Source organism: Daphnia pulicaria, chromosome 2, assembly GCF_021234035.1.
Source record: "Daphnia pulicaria isolate SC F1-1A chromosome 2, SC_F0-13Bv2, whole genome shotgun sequence".
NCBI classification, from domain to species: Eukaryota; Metazoa; Arthropoda; class Branchiopoda; order Diplostraca; family Daphniidae; genus Daphnia; species Daphnia pulicaria.
Window position 1 is genome coordinate 4,774,110 of NC_060914.1, and position 13,456 is coordinate 4,787,565.

Here is a 13,456-nt window from a genome sequence, read left to right on the forward strand (position 1 = left end):
GAAGATCAGCTGAGGGGCCAAAACAATTCAAAGCAAAATGTGGTAAGTAAAAGTAGTTTTTATAGCGCTCTATCTGCCTTTTATAGCCTTTGTTCTACCTAAAATATATAAACGGATAGAAAATATTGTTTTAGGTGCTCTTCAGGGAGCTCTCATGATATCTTTACGTTTCCTATTTATTTTTATTTAGATTGTGTAATTTTAATAAACAATATTGTTTGCACAGAATGAAGAATTGACCCATAGGGAACTGTAGTTGATCCTGTTCGCCTCCCATAGCAATGGAAAATTGAAGTACGCATGAAGTGGTAATTTTATTTAAATTTTCACTTATTCATTAGCTACTGTTTTTATGATTGAAAAACTTTAATTATCTGGCCAACAAAATCTAATTATTTTTGTAACTAAATATGGCTTCTAAAATTTGTGTAGGACAGTTTAGGAAAGGCCAAGCCAGAAGAAATTTTGAAAACTGAAGTAAATTTGAGTCACCCACAGATGGTCATCAGCTATTATGAACGAAGTGAAAAGAATTTTAAAAAAATATTTTAATTTCACATTTTAATTATATGAATTTATTCTAGGGACTCATGATGAAAAAGAATTCCCAGAAGGAAGCACCACCATAATCATTATTTCAACGAGGGACTTCGTTTCATTTTTTTTCTCGTCTTGTTTGGGTTCTTTTTGTTGTTGTGTGGAGGTGGTGGTGCGTTCCGACCCTTTGTGCGACTGGGTTGGATTGCGAGGGCACGATTCTTGACTTTAGAGAAAAGAATAAGAAGAAAAAAAGAACGAAGTTCCAGCTCACACTTGAAAGGTTACACACACAGCAACAGCAACGGGCTGCCTGCCATTGTCTCTTATTTTCTCTTTTTACTTTTTCGTTTTTTTTTAATTTTTCTGGTGGGCTCTCCCTCGAGTTTTTGAATCCGATTGGCACTGGCGCCGAATTCAAATATGGCGTGATTTTATGATCAGGAAAAAAACGAACCACAAGAGAAGAAAATGTTGATTGAAGTGCAGCCAAATGATGGAAAATGACCCGACCACCTTGTCATTTGCCCATTTGGTTTCATCACTCCTCTCTTTTTTCTTTCTTTCTTTTTTCGGAGCTTATCACACCATACTCAAGTCTCTGGCCCAGCCCAAAATTGTTGCCCATTGCTAATTTTCCTTTTTTTTTAAAGATGGAACAAATTTTGAATGACATTAATGAAATGCTGACGTGCAGTGTGTGCATGGAAAAGTACGTGAGACCGAAAGTGCTGCCTTGCCAGCACACATTTTGCATGGATTGCATTTCGGGCTGCGTTGAACATCTTTATTTGAATGATCAGGTCTTAAGAAAATTAAGTATTTTTGCCATTTTCAATTCAATTTCTTTCATCTTTTTTTTAGCTACCATGTCCTTTATGCAGGAAGAGGTGTGTAGTGCCTAGGAGGGCTTCCCAACTAATGTTACATTTCAACGACTTCTTGATCTGCCCGTCATTGCTGCACCGGATTTGGATCAGAATATACAACATTTACCCATTTACGGTGTGGTTGAAACAGCATCGGCCACAGCTCATGATCAACAAATGATGCCTGATCCTCTTCCACAACAAGTGATGCAACCGCGCTCTGCTGGAGTAATCGACAACACCAGGGAGAATTTATTGGCGTTTCTCCACTCCTACCTAAAAATGGGACCCCAGTACACAGCGTGCAGCCAAGTGTAGCAGATCAACATCGCTCACATTCAAGGGAAATGAAATAAACATAAACTGTGATAAGCACCTATTGCTCAATTCTAGGAAGTAGGCAGGGACATTTAAAAAAATAAGAGCATATCATATCTTCTTAATTAAGGATTTTTGACGCAAGAGGGACATGTTTAGAAAATTGTTATTCTTGGCCACTGTTTCATTACTTCACTGTTCGCTGCTACACTTGGAGATACGATGGGGTTCCTTGGATTTCTGTTCCTATTAATTGCCGCCTGTTCCATGTAGTAGGAGTAGTGTTCCACAATGCCTCTTCGGAACAGAGCTTGCGCCAACTTAAAATAGGCCATTTGGTTGGCATCCGATTTTGATGTTGTGCTGATGGATTCAACACAACAAACTGAAATAAAATAAATTTTATCTTTTACATTCAAACACAATATTTAGAAATTACTTACCACGAGTAATAGAAATAACACACTTGAAAAAGCATGTGTTATTTTATTTCCAATTATGTTCTGTTATGGAAGGAACAATATTTTTTTTTCTCAATTTTTGAATCATTTTTGATTTCGCTGCCCTGTAAAATTGAAGCCACCAGGAACAGCATTACGCTCATTATCCACGGAGTTTTGTGTCAAATGGAAGTGTGGCCCACAACTGAATTTAAAAAAAAACACGTAGATTAATAATTTGAAAGACAAATTAATTTTTAAAAATTACCCCCACTCGCGTGTCATGTAGCCACGTTGAATCAGTTTGTTGACTATTCTTGACGCACAAACATTTTTCGCATTATTTTTGACACGGCTTTCGCAAGGAACATCTAGCTCTTCCAAACCTTAAAAGAGAAGAAAAAATGTATACATTTTATGAGGCAGCAAAGGTTTATAAGACATGAAATACTTTATGAAATGAAAAACAGCTTACCTTGTATTGTAAGCGACACACGATGGAGTCTGGAATCTCCGTCGTATGTCGCTTTAAATACCAGTAATGGGTAAGGTCGGTATAAGTTCCTTCGTGCATCAATGGGATTATGCTTTTCCGGGGACGAATATAATTGGCGAGCGGATGCTGCGTTTACAGCATTGTCGAACACAGTGAGAGTGGTTGAAGACTTGCTCTGCTTCAACCGGACATTTTCAGCCCAACGGACGGCGGGAATTACATTTAGCAAGGAGACATTTCGTTTCGCTCAATCCCGAATTTCCTAGGTAAGATATAACATCCGGTATGGCGGTATCACCATCGAAGAAGAAAAATTAAAAGCCTTGTCCCATTTTCCCAAGCCAACCAACGTAACCCCATAAATATGTACGTTTATCCGTTCCATGTTTGTAACTGGCCGTGATTTCTTTTCATAATTGTGTTCAGCTCTGCTCATATTTAATGGTCGACGATAGGATTGGTTGCAAAAAATGTAAAGGAAAGTATATTACCCCGTTACAATTTCGGTACTATGTTCCCACCATTTTTCGTTTTCGTTGTGTTGCACAGGGACCTGCGGTAGAACGCAATTGATGAAGAATAAAAGAAATAACCTGATTAAAATAATGAGCCAAAATTTGAAGAAACAAGTACGTCGTCTGCTGCTTTGTAGACTTGAAAATATACTTGTTGTTGTTTACATTTAAAAATTAAATTTTTCTAAAACCATAAAAAATTAAGTCTTAATTCATGCATAAGTATGTTTTCCAAGAATAGAAATGCACTTATTAAGAAAAAAAGAAAAAAATGTTGATGTTTTTTGTTAACTTTAGACAAAAATGTTAACATTTTCTTGACACCGAAAACTTTGGGACGGATAATGGCATAAATGTGATCATGGCATAATTTTGGCATAACTTTATTCTCCTGCCCAACTTACGCCTTAAAATTATTTGAAAAACAAAAGAAAGCTCTTTAAAAAATTTCGTAATTATATTTCCCATGGTCGCGTACAGTGCTAATCGGTTGGCGATCTTATGATCGCACCAAGACACAACACACTGGTCACGTTTTCTGCTGGCTTCGATCCTTCATAGATCTTCTGAAGGGATTTGGTTGGTATTTTCATCCATATATCGCACGTCATTTATAACGTTTTATAACTTATAATTCGTCGAGCGTCCATTGATTGTAAACGAAAATTTCTCATCTTTAATGACTACAAGCTGCGTGAATTTTGTTTTGAAAGATAATCAAGATGTTTTCTGCTTAAATTACCTACCTTTTGTTGAAAATGTTATTAGAAAATATTGCAACCCTGTTTTGTCTTTTCTCTCCCGAAACTCTCTCATGTTGTTTATGTTGGTCTGCTTAAAGCTATCTGACGTGAGCGTGATCGTCTTCAATACATGTTTTTGAGACCTGAATATCGAGCTAGAACCTAGCGTATAATTAGACGCCAGAACGAATATAGTAGCATTCCACGCCAAAACGGACAAACTTTGCCGCCGTCTTTATCCAGAATAAATTTTTTTAATAATAGTTTTTTAACATATGTTAAAATAAGACTTTTTGTCGAAAGTGTTTTGAAAAATAAGAGGACGTGGCATTGATTTATATTTTTCGTACCCTACTGATACCGTATTTATTTTAATTGCATTTTTCGGTTATTTAAACTAAAATTTAGGGGAAAATATTGATCGCATTGATTTAACGGAATAATAACTTAATTTTAGAAAAATATCACGTAGTTTCCGATGATTCAGATTGAAGCACCATCGATCTTTCCGAACGCTAAAACCACCTGTTGTAGTCTTAAGTGTCTGGTTTCAACTGATGTATTGAGAGGGCTAGCCATATCGGTCACCAGGTGGCGGTATGAGACAAGTCCCAAGCCCCCTAGTAACTGACACTACAACATCTTCCCCCGACACGGAAATGCAAAACCAATAGAAGGAAGAGAACCAATGCAAAGCTTAGGAAAAGGAAAAAGAAAAGGGGCAAGAAAGACAGCAACGACAAACATGAATGCGAACTATGAAAAGAAATATGACAAGTAATGAAGACGAACAATGAAAAGACTAACACAGAGAACAAGACGGTGATTGCGAGCGATGACGAAAAGGCAAATGAAAGCGTAAAATGACGAGGAGAGCAAGAAAAAAGAAATAGAAATAGAAAAGAAATCAAACAGCAAAAGTGAACCACACTGCAGCGAACCAAGACAACAATGGCCACTATCGGGTGTCGACTGGACGGGAATACTGCCGGCCGGAACGAGTGAATAACGGGGCAGGAACATTTCGCGCTGGACCACGCACACCCACAGCATCACCAACGACCGGGCTATCCGGCAAGACCTCTAACACTGGACCGGAACAAACAGGTTGCAAAACTCAGGTCGAAACAGCACTGCTCAAAGGAGTACGACAGCTGTCCAAAGGGGCAACAGATGGAACCGAAACAGCCACCGGACTGGAACGGGCAGGCCGCACAGCGAGAGACGAAGCAGCACCCCTCAAAGGAGTAGAACAGCCCCCCGGAAGAACAGCCGAAAGAGGCGGCCCACACACTGGTGCAGGCTGCTCCGACGTAGGTAAAGACATCGCCCGATCCGGAACTGGTCCCGGGAAAGGCTGATGAGACTCCAGTAGCGACGAAGACGAAGAATAATCGATATTAATGGCCCAACGCGTTCGACGAAATAGTCGGCCATCCGATAGACGGACTAAGTAGGAATTCGGCTCGACACACCTTTTCGACTGCACCCTTTTACCATCGAGAGTTTACACAAGCCCTTACACGCTGGCCTACAACCAGGGCAGAAGAGAGAGCATTAGTGCGGCGCACATTCTGAAAAATGAGCCTCTCCTTGACGTCGGCGCAACTGCTGCTGAACAAACAACGAGGAATCAGCCTTGGAGTGAGAGCAGAGGGTAGGAACGGAAGTGAAACACGAAGATGACGGCCTTGCAGGAGAACAGACGGAGACGGCAACTGATCCGATACTGGAGTAGAGCGGACTGCTGCCAAAACTTCCCACAATGTCTTGCCATCCTGGAACATTTTCAGCATCGACATCTTCACCGTCTGGATATGTCGCTCCGCCATGCCATTAGATTGCGGAAACTCCGGACTGTAAGTAACGTGACGAACTTGACGGGAAACACAAAAACGATTGAATTCAACACAGTCGAACTGCTTCCCATTATCAGACAAGATCTCCTCCGAAGTCCAAAAATAGGCGAAAAATCCATCAAGCTTCAATGGTGGAGGCGGACGTGAGCGTACGGAGTCTCGCCACACACGGCCACTTGCTGTACTCATCCACCAACAGCAGGTAATGAACACCACCAAATTGAAAAATGTCCGCAGAAACCATCCGTAAAGGATGAATCGGGAGGCGGGTGGGGAAGAGAGGCAATGCCGGATTTTTACGACGATTTCTTGACATTATGAGCAGCTAGCCACCATGTTGCGAATCTGATCATCACAACCGGGCCAGTAGACAGAAGATTTGGCTCTTCTGACACATTTCACTTCCCAAAAATGATCAAAATGGATACCATCCATTGCTTCTCTTCTCAACGACACTGGGACAACAAGCCTTTCCCCATACAGAAGAATTCCGTCCGCTTCGATAAGAGAATGGCGAACATTCAAAAAGGGCCGAGCCGAAAGCGGACAATGACTCTTCTTTTCTGGCCATCCAGTCACGAGCAGCTCCTTGATTAATTTCAACGCAGGATCCGCATCAGTTGCTTGAACATAACGATAACGAGTATCATGAAGAGGGATGATATGGTCTAAAAGAGCATGAACCTGTTCCTGACAACCCTCCGTTACATCATCAGTAAACAAAGCAGGCAAGTGAGCCCTGCTTAGAGCATCCGCAATAAAGAGTTCTTTTCCAGGTTTATAAACAAGATGAAAATCAAAACTTTGAAGCTGTAATCGCATCCTCTGAATGTGAGGGATGCACTCGGCCACTGATTAGTCCAAAAGACCAATTAGCGGTTTGTGATCAGACTCCACCTGGATGTGTTGACCAAATATATATTGCTTAAACCGCAATCATCCAAATTGCACAGCATGCAGCTCTTTTTCAATTTGGCAGTATCTCTGTTGAGTTGGGGTGAGAGACGTTGACGAAAACGCGACGGGCTGACCATTTTGCAGCAACACAGCTCCCAGTCCAGTTAGCGAAGCGTCGACCGACAATACAGCTGGGAGACTCAAATCGAAACGCCGCAAAGCCGGCAAAGACGACATGGATTCTTTCAGCTTGACAAATTCTGCTCTCTGTTGCTCCTCCCAGATCCAGGTAGACGAGTCCTTTAACAAATCACGAAGAGGACGCGTTAAACCAGCCAGATTTCGACAGAATTTATCCAAGTAGAAAGCCATTCCGAGTAGACGAATCAATGCCGCTTTGTCCGAGGGTTCTGGCATATTAACAATTGCTTCAACCTTAGAGGGATCCACTTTGACGACAACATCCCCAATAACGTGCCGAAGCCAAGGCACTTCTTGAAGAAAAAATTTACACTTTTTAAGTTGAAGTTTCAGATCGTGTTGCCGGCACCGGAGAAGAACTTGGCGTAAATTCGACTGAAGTTCTTCCATGGACTCGCCTGTGACTAAAAATTCATCAAAGTAGATAATAACACCACTAAGATCACCAAACAGCTCCGACATAGTGTGTAAATACACTTCCAGTGCAGATTTTAACCCAAAGGGCAAGCGAAGAAAGTGGTATCGACCCCAGAGCGTAGCCATGGTGAACAAATAGGACGACTCCTCCGATAAGGGAATTTGATAAAAACCCTGCGCTGCATCTAGACTGCAGAAAAACTTTGCTTTGCCAATTTTTGCAAGCAACTGCCCGACGGTAGGGACCGAGAAATGTGGACGAAGAACAGTCTTGTTTAAATTAGAAGGATCAAGGACGATGCGAACGTCACCATCTGCTTTGCTGACAACCAACATGCGGCTCACCCAATCAGTTGGCTCAGATACAGGAATTATGATGCCATCGTCCACCATTCGGTCCAGCTTCTTGCGCACTGTCTCCTCCAGTCGAAACGGAAGTCTTCCTGCAGCAGAAATAACTGGATCCACTGCATTACTGCCCGTACTCAACTTGATAGTATGTTCCACCGGCAATTTTCCAAGTCCCGTTAAAACATCGAAGAATTCCGTGACAACTTCAGGAACACGAGAAGAAACTTCCGGCTGAATCAAGTGATCACGCTTGATAAGATTAAGTCGTTAACATGACGGGAGATCCAAAATTGACAACTGGCCAGGTTCATGCACCACGACGAAATCTACGATATGCACAGTACCATTTCCCAACACTTTTGCCGTGTGGACACCCAAGACCGATAAGTAACCGTGTTTGGCCCCGTAGCGACGAAGACGAGGTCCTGGTCGAAGTCGTTGACGTCTGGCTGGTAATCGGAGAAAGATTTCCTGGGGGAGAACATTGCACGAAGCTCCCAAATCAAGTTTAAAAGTCACTTTGACTCCATCCATCGTCAAAATTTCACTCCACTCACTCGCTGAAGACGCCGAATATTGTTCATGTCGCAATTCACGAAAAACATACTCCTCCACAGAGCCTCCTCCTGGTTTATTATCTGTCTCCTCCACAAAATGAAGCTGCATCTTGGTTCCCTTTTGAGCGGGATGAATTTCAGGATGTATCACAGATGTATTAGGTGAAGCACGAGATCCAGAATGCTGGTGGCGATTAGGGCAACGAAGCGAGAAATGGCCCTTATCGCCACACGAAAAACACGTGACATGAAAAGCTGGACACTGGTTTTTCGCATGCTGCCGTCCGGAACCACTACAATAAAAAAGTTTCGGCATTGCACCACCACTATAAGTTTTTTGTCTTGTCCCTACACCAGCGCCCGGAAATCATTTAGCACTCTTGTCAGCAAAATGATGTACCGAATCCTCTGGTCGGCAAATGTTCAAATCAGATGCCATTTGCGAGAGCTGTGCCCGTGACGCCTCACAAGCCCGAACAATATCACACGCCTTCGCAAGATCCAAAGATTTCTCAAACAAAAAATTTTCACGCGTTTGAGAGTCTGCCACACCCAGTACGATTTGATCGCGAAGAACAGACTCAACCGACACACCATAGTTACACCCTTTCACCATGCCTCTGAGACACACGATCCAGGAGTCAAAAGATTCACCAGGTTGCTGATGGCGACGCAAAAACTTAAAGCGCTCAAAAACTTCACTTTTGAGGGGTTCAAAATGGCCATTGAACTTGTCCAGCACTGGCTGGTTTTCTTCGCATCCCCAGCCGTTGCAAATACAAAAGTGTCGAAGATTTTTAGGCCTTTCACCCCGAGAAGAGTAATTAGACACCAACAAGAACTTCTTCGTCTTTTTCCGCTTTGCGAGTGGCTAAAATGTAATATTCGAACTGACGCCGCCACTTTTTCCACTCCGCAGCGAGATTGGGGGACAAAAAGGAGACGCCATGACGATAAAAACCAGTTCACAATCAAAAGTAAAATAAGTACACTGTTCATTCTCGCGAGAGAAATGAATATGCACTTTCTTTCAGAGTTTCAAAAGATTTTTATTTTTAGAATAAGTCACTGACACGCACACACAATATTACACGACGGGCACTTAAACATGTGAAAAGATGGGGAGAGCAGCTTGAATCGTCGTCCACTAACGGGAGTGCCAAGCTGTCTGCTGAAGCAGTCTTCACACCCTCTCAAAGTCGCCCTTATTAGGCCTAAAGCTACTTGTCGTAGCGAGAGGGAGGGTGGGTAGGGGGGAGCTACTCAATCAATACGACACCTAGGGAAGGGAGGTCAAAACTCGAGATTTGTAAATGTCCGTCAAGCTGAGCGAGCGGGAACATACACCATCCACACTGAACAGAGACCACAAGACTATACCAATGTGAGAGATAAAACTGGATGTAACAAATCCAGCAAACCAAATGTGAGCCTCGCCGCCCCAACAGTACAGTAAATTACCATAACTGGTACCAATCCAAGATCACAAATACACCACGAGAAGCATAAAAGTATCTCGACACCATAAAATCACCAAAATTCAGTGCACAATCAACAAAACTTACAATCAAACCCGTGAGCTACAAAACAAATTTTGCACTTCCGACACCATGATGTAGTCTTAAGTGTCTGGTTTCAACTGATGTATTGAGAGGCTTAGCCCAAGGATATCGGCCACCAGGTTGCGGGATGAGACAAGTCCCAAGCCCCCTAGTAACTGACACTACAACACCAACCTACTTTAAACTATACGCTAGGTATGATGTCAAAAGATTTTTTTATTTTTTATTCGATCATTAGATAGTCCTATAATGCTAGATTTATTATACTATAGGTAGTAACCCTAGCATTCGAAGAAAAAATTTAATTAATTTCACAAAATGAAAAAAGTGTCAAAATTTCATTTTGAAAATTCACAGAAGGTGTTGACTTTTTTTCGTAAAAATTACACATTATACAGTCATGCGTGTTGATTTCTTGAGCAGGCGAATTGCTCTATGTTTTTCTATTAAATTGACGAAAGATATGCTAAAAAGCAAAACTTTCCCCCTTTTTAGATTTATTTTGTGCTTTCCCACCAAAAAGAACAAAAATTAAAGGTAAAGTGACCTTCCTCAGCTATACCTTCCGTATGTTTAAAATAATGTAATAAATAAGAAAATAACGGGGGTCAAACTCAGACGGGTTCTCTTCAAGTGGGATTTCCAAGCGCACGAGCCCCCGTTCTTCGTGTTGGCCAGGCGGTGCAGGCACTGTTGGGAAACCGATAGCTCCGTAGAATTGTTCACTCGGTCTGCCCCGAGCCGCAGTCATACGTGGTTCACCTGAATGATGGTCGCTTATTCCGGCGGACGCGCTGGGCGATAAACGTCGACAAAGAAACTGTGTGTCATCGTCCTCTAGTGGTGACCGGCTACCCCGTATCGCACACAATGCACATGATGCTTAGTCTGCGCCGTTGTCTGCACGCTCCGCGCAGTCTTGTCCAATGTTGGCCGTGTCGGATCCTATGCTAGCATTGCCTAAAACTCCGACCCAAAATTAGCGGATGCCTCCGCAGTCTTCACCCGTCGGTCTGGCCACTCCATTTATTCGACATTTTCCTAGCCCTAGTTCAGTCAACAGCGGGTCTCGTCCCCACATCTTTCCTGCTCGTTTATTTGGGGCCCAGGTGGATCCTCCTGTTATGACTGAGTCGTCTTCTGCTCCCACTGTTTTGCCGGGGTTCGAACCATTTGGCACGACAATGTCTGGCGTCGGTTTTGGAATCGGCAAGGCGGCTGCTCAGAATTAATTATGTCCCCGAGTTCCGGTGGTTCCTCTCACAGCTCGGCTTGTCATGTCCAGTCATTTCTGCTTTTACTTCGCCCCGTTGTTGGTCCTGATTGCTTGATTAAGTAATGGGTTAATTTGTTCACTCATTGCTTGATGTATCCTTTCTTTGTGTCTCGTTTCATGATTCTCGTTTCATTGTACCGTTTTCTTTCATCGTCGTTGTCCCATTTCATGCATTCTCTTTTCATTTCTGTGTGCTCACTCTCCAAACTCAGCATTTCATCATTGTCCCATTTAATTATCGCATCGCTCATCATCATTCTAGTTTGTTCTCGTTTTTTCGCTATCTCATTTGTGTTATTTCAAGGAAAGGGAGATTTTGTAATGTGTTATACTAAGGCGATCACTCACCAGATGTGGCCAACTATCGCTGCTTCGACAGGGAGTGTGATAGCCAACCCGGAAGTCAATACACGGGAGTCTAGTTGTAGCTCTAGAAACTACAACAACTTCTAACTGCCCAGTTTCAAGAAAAGCTTATTGGTGAAAAGTTCAAAATAAATTATTTCAATACTCAATCTCTTCGGAGCCTGGTCTCGCTCTTATTCTTCAGTGGACGAGCAATCTGGGCTCTCATCGTTTTCATCCGATGAACTAGACGATCAGCAGATATCATCATCCATTTTCAACGTCTAAAAGGTTGGAAAGGTTAAAACTAACCTAATATTGGGTTAGTTTCAACCCAACATCATTCGCAAACGGACAATAGTGGCAAACCACATCCTGAAAAAAAAATTGCTAGGCCATTTTTTTATGGTGAAAGTTCCTCTCTCCATGTTGGCTGCACCTACAACAACTAAATGCCGACAAGAAGTCATCAATTTCCCCGTTTAGGGAATAATTTTTTCCTTTGCTGCATCACTCCTTCCTGCAGTAGTTGAACCTCCGCAACTGTCATTTTTTTTTCTCTATAGGAAAACATTTAATGTTAATAAGTTAAATAATATGAACTATTTTAAAACCTTGCTGGAGTTTTTTTTTTCATTTATCTTGTTAATATGTTTCAGTACGTCAGAATCTGCAGATATCACATAATCTCCAAACAAGGAAGACGCGTCGTACCTTAAATGAGGAAAGAAAGTTTCAGAATCAAATCATCATTTTGTTTTACACTGTACAAATTTTCTAAATTACTGATGCGTGAGTAGCCATCTTAGCAACTTGAAATTGTCATCCAAATGGATGGCAAAGGGAAGTTTTCGACAAGCAGTACAGAAGATAATTTTGACGTTTTTCAAAGAACTTGGGTCACCATCACTCTCCTCGGCTATTCATAGGGTAAGTTAATGTCCTCTTGAATTTTGTTTTTCAGGAATTCGTATTTCTTACTTGCACGACCAAAGTGAGTCCGATTGATAACACCATCCTGTCAAATTAGCCGATGTGATCAATTCATCACTTACAAATTTTTAGTTGACTTATAGATATTCCCCTCTGAATTTACTTGTAATATCCAAAGTCGTTTTTCTTAACTAACTGTAGCTCAGATGTTCCCGGGGTTTCGTGTTTGAGGATATTCCAAAATTCAATTAGTTCAATTATGAAATAACGTGATATGGAACTCGTTGTACAATGGAAATATCTTGACTCGATAAAATTTGCATGTGTAACTTTGCGAACGATACCAAACGAAGAACAAAAAAAATTTCTGCGGTGTCCTAACTATCAGCGTAAAAGAGGGTTTTGTGTTTGTTGAAAGTAGTGAGATATATGTTTTCTTTTTATAGCACCCCATCCTGAACTAACATCTTCTGTTCGTTTAGCCCAAGTTTTAGCGGATGATATTTTATCAAATTTAAATAGAATCATTTTAAATCTTTTCTTCTTCTCGCATTCTTTGAGCTCTCTTCTTTCTTTCCCACTTTCCCACGCACCCCCTCACAACGAAATCTTGCCTTTACGCTGCCGATGTCTCCATCTAAATGATAAGCCAAAATCCAACCGCCACCAAAGAAATGCCGCAACTGGCACTTAACAAGATCTATCGCTAGAGCAAGAAATGTAAAATTAAATTTGCACCGGAAGAATCAGCCAGACAGTTTTCTTCACGAGATTACACAATCCCGGACCAGACCCAATACTCTTCATCAAAGGCCACATTGTACCCAGAAAATGTTAAGTGTATCAACCAACTATGGCTGATGGCAACCCCGCATTCGACGTACTGCTTATTCCTTTCCTTATCTGAGTTATACGCCGTCATCGTGCTTACGTATGTGCGACATCTCTCTCTTTTCAGTCTCTCTCTACTATAACGTGCTTAGCCCCTGTGCTTAAGTTCTCCCGAATTAAGTTATTTAGTTGAGGGAAATACAGAGGCAAAGAATACCATACCACCACACCCCACCCATTAATAGCCGACTCCCAGTAGCCCTCCAGCATGCAAAACCATCTAGTTTCCACTCTCAAAAAATTCTGCCA

General features: G+C 41.8%; 1 protein-coding gene across 1 annotated transcript; it reads right to left on the reverse strand.

The window, feature by feature from the left end:
* Positions 1 to 6,092: 6,092 nt before the first annotated feature.
* On the reverse strand, positions 6,093 to 8,816 carry LOC124326949. Its single transcript, XM_046785662.1, has 4 exons — positions 8,601 to 8,816; positions 7,959 to 8,420; positions 6,809 to 7,892; positions 6,093 to 6,628 (listed from the first exon to the last, which is right to left on the reverse strand). The coding sequence occupies exons 1-4, from the start codon at positions 8,814 to 8,816 to the stop codon at positions 6,093 to 6,095; spliced, it is 2,298 nt and encodes a 765-aa protein (XP_046641618.1).
* Positions 8,817 to 13,456: the final 4,640 nt, after the last annotated feature.

Coding starts and splice junctions, on each gene's coding strand:
- LOC124326949 (XM_046785662.1), bottom strand. CDS start 8,816: ATGGTGAAAGGGTGTAACTATGGTGTGTCGGTTGAGTCTGTTCTTCGC. Junction 8,421..8,600: donor TTTGCCGACCAGAGGATTCG/GTACATCATTTT, acceptor TGTGGCGATAAG/GGCCATTTCTCGCTTCGTTG. Junction 7,893..7,958: donor ATATCGTAGATTTCGTCGTG/GTGCATGAACCT, acceptor AATCTTATCAAG/CGTGATCACTTGATTCAGCC.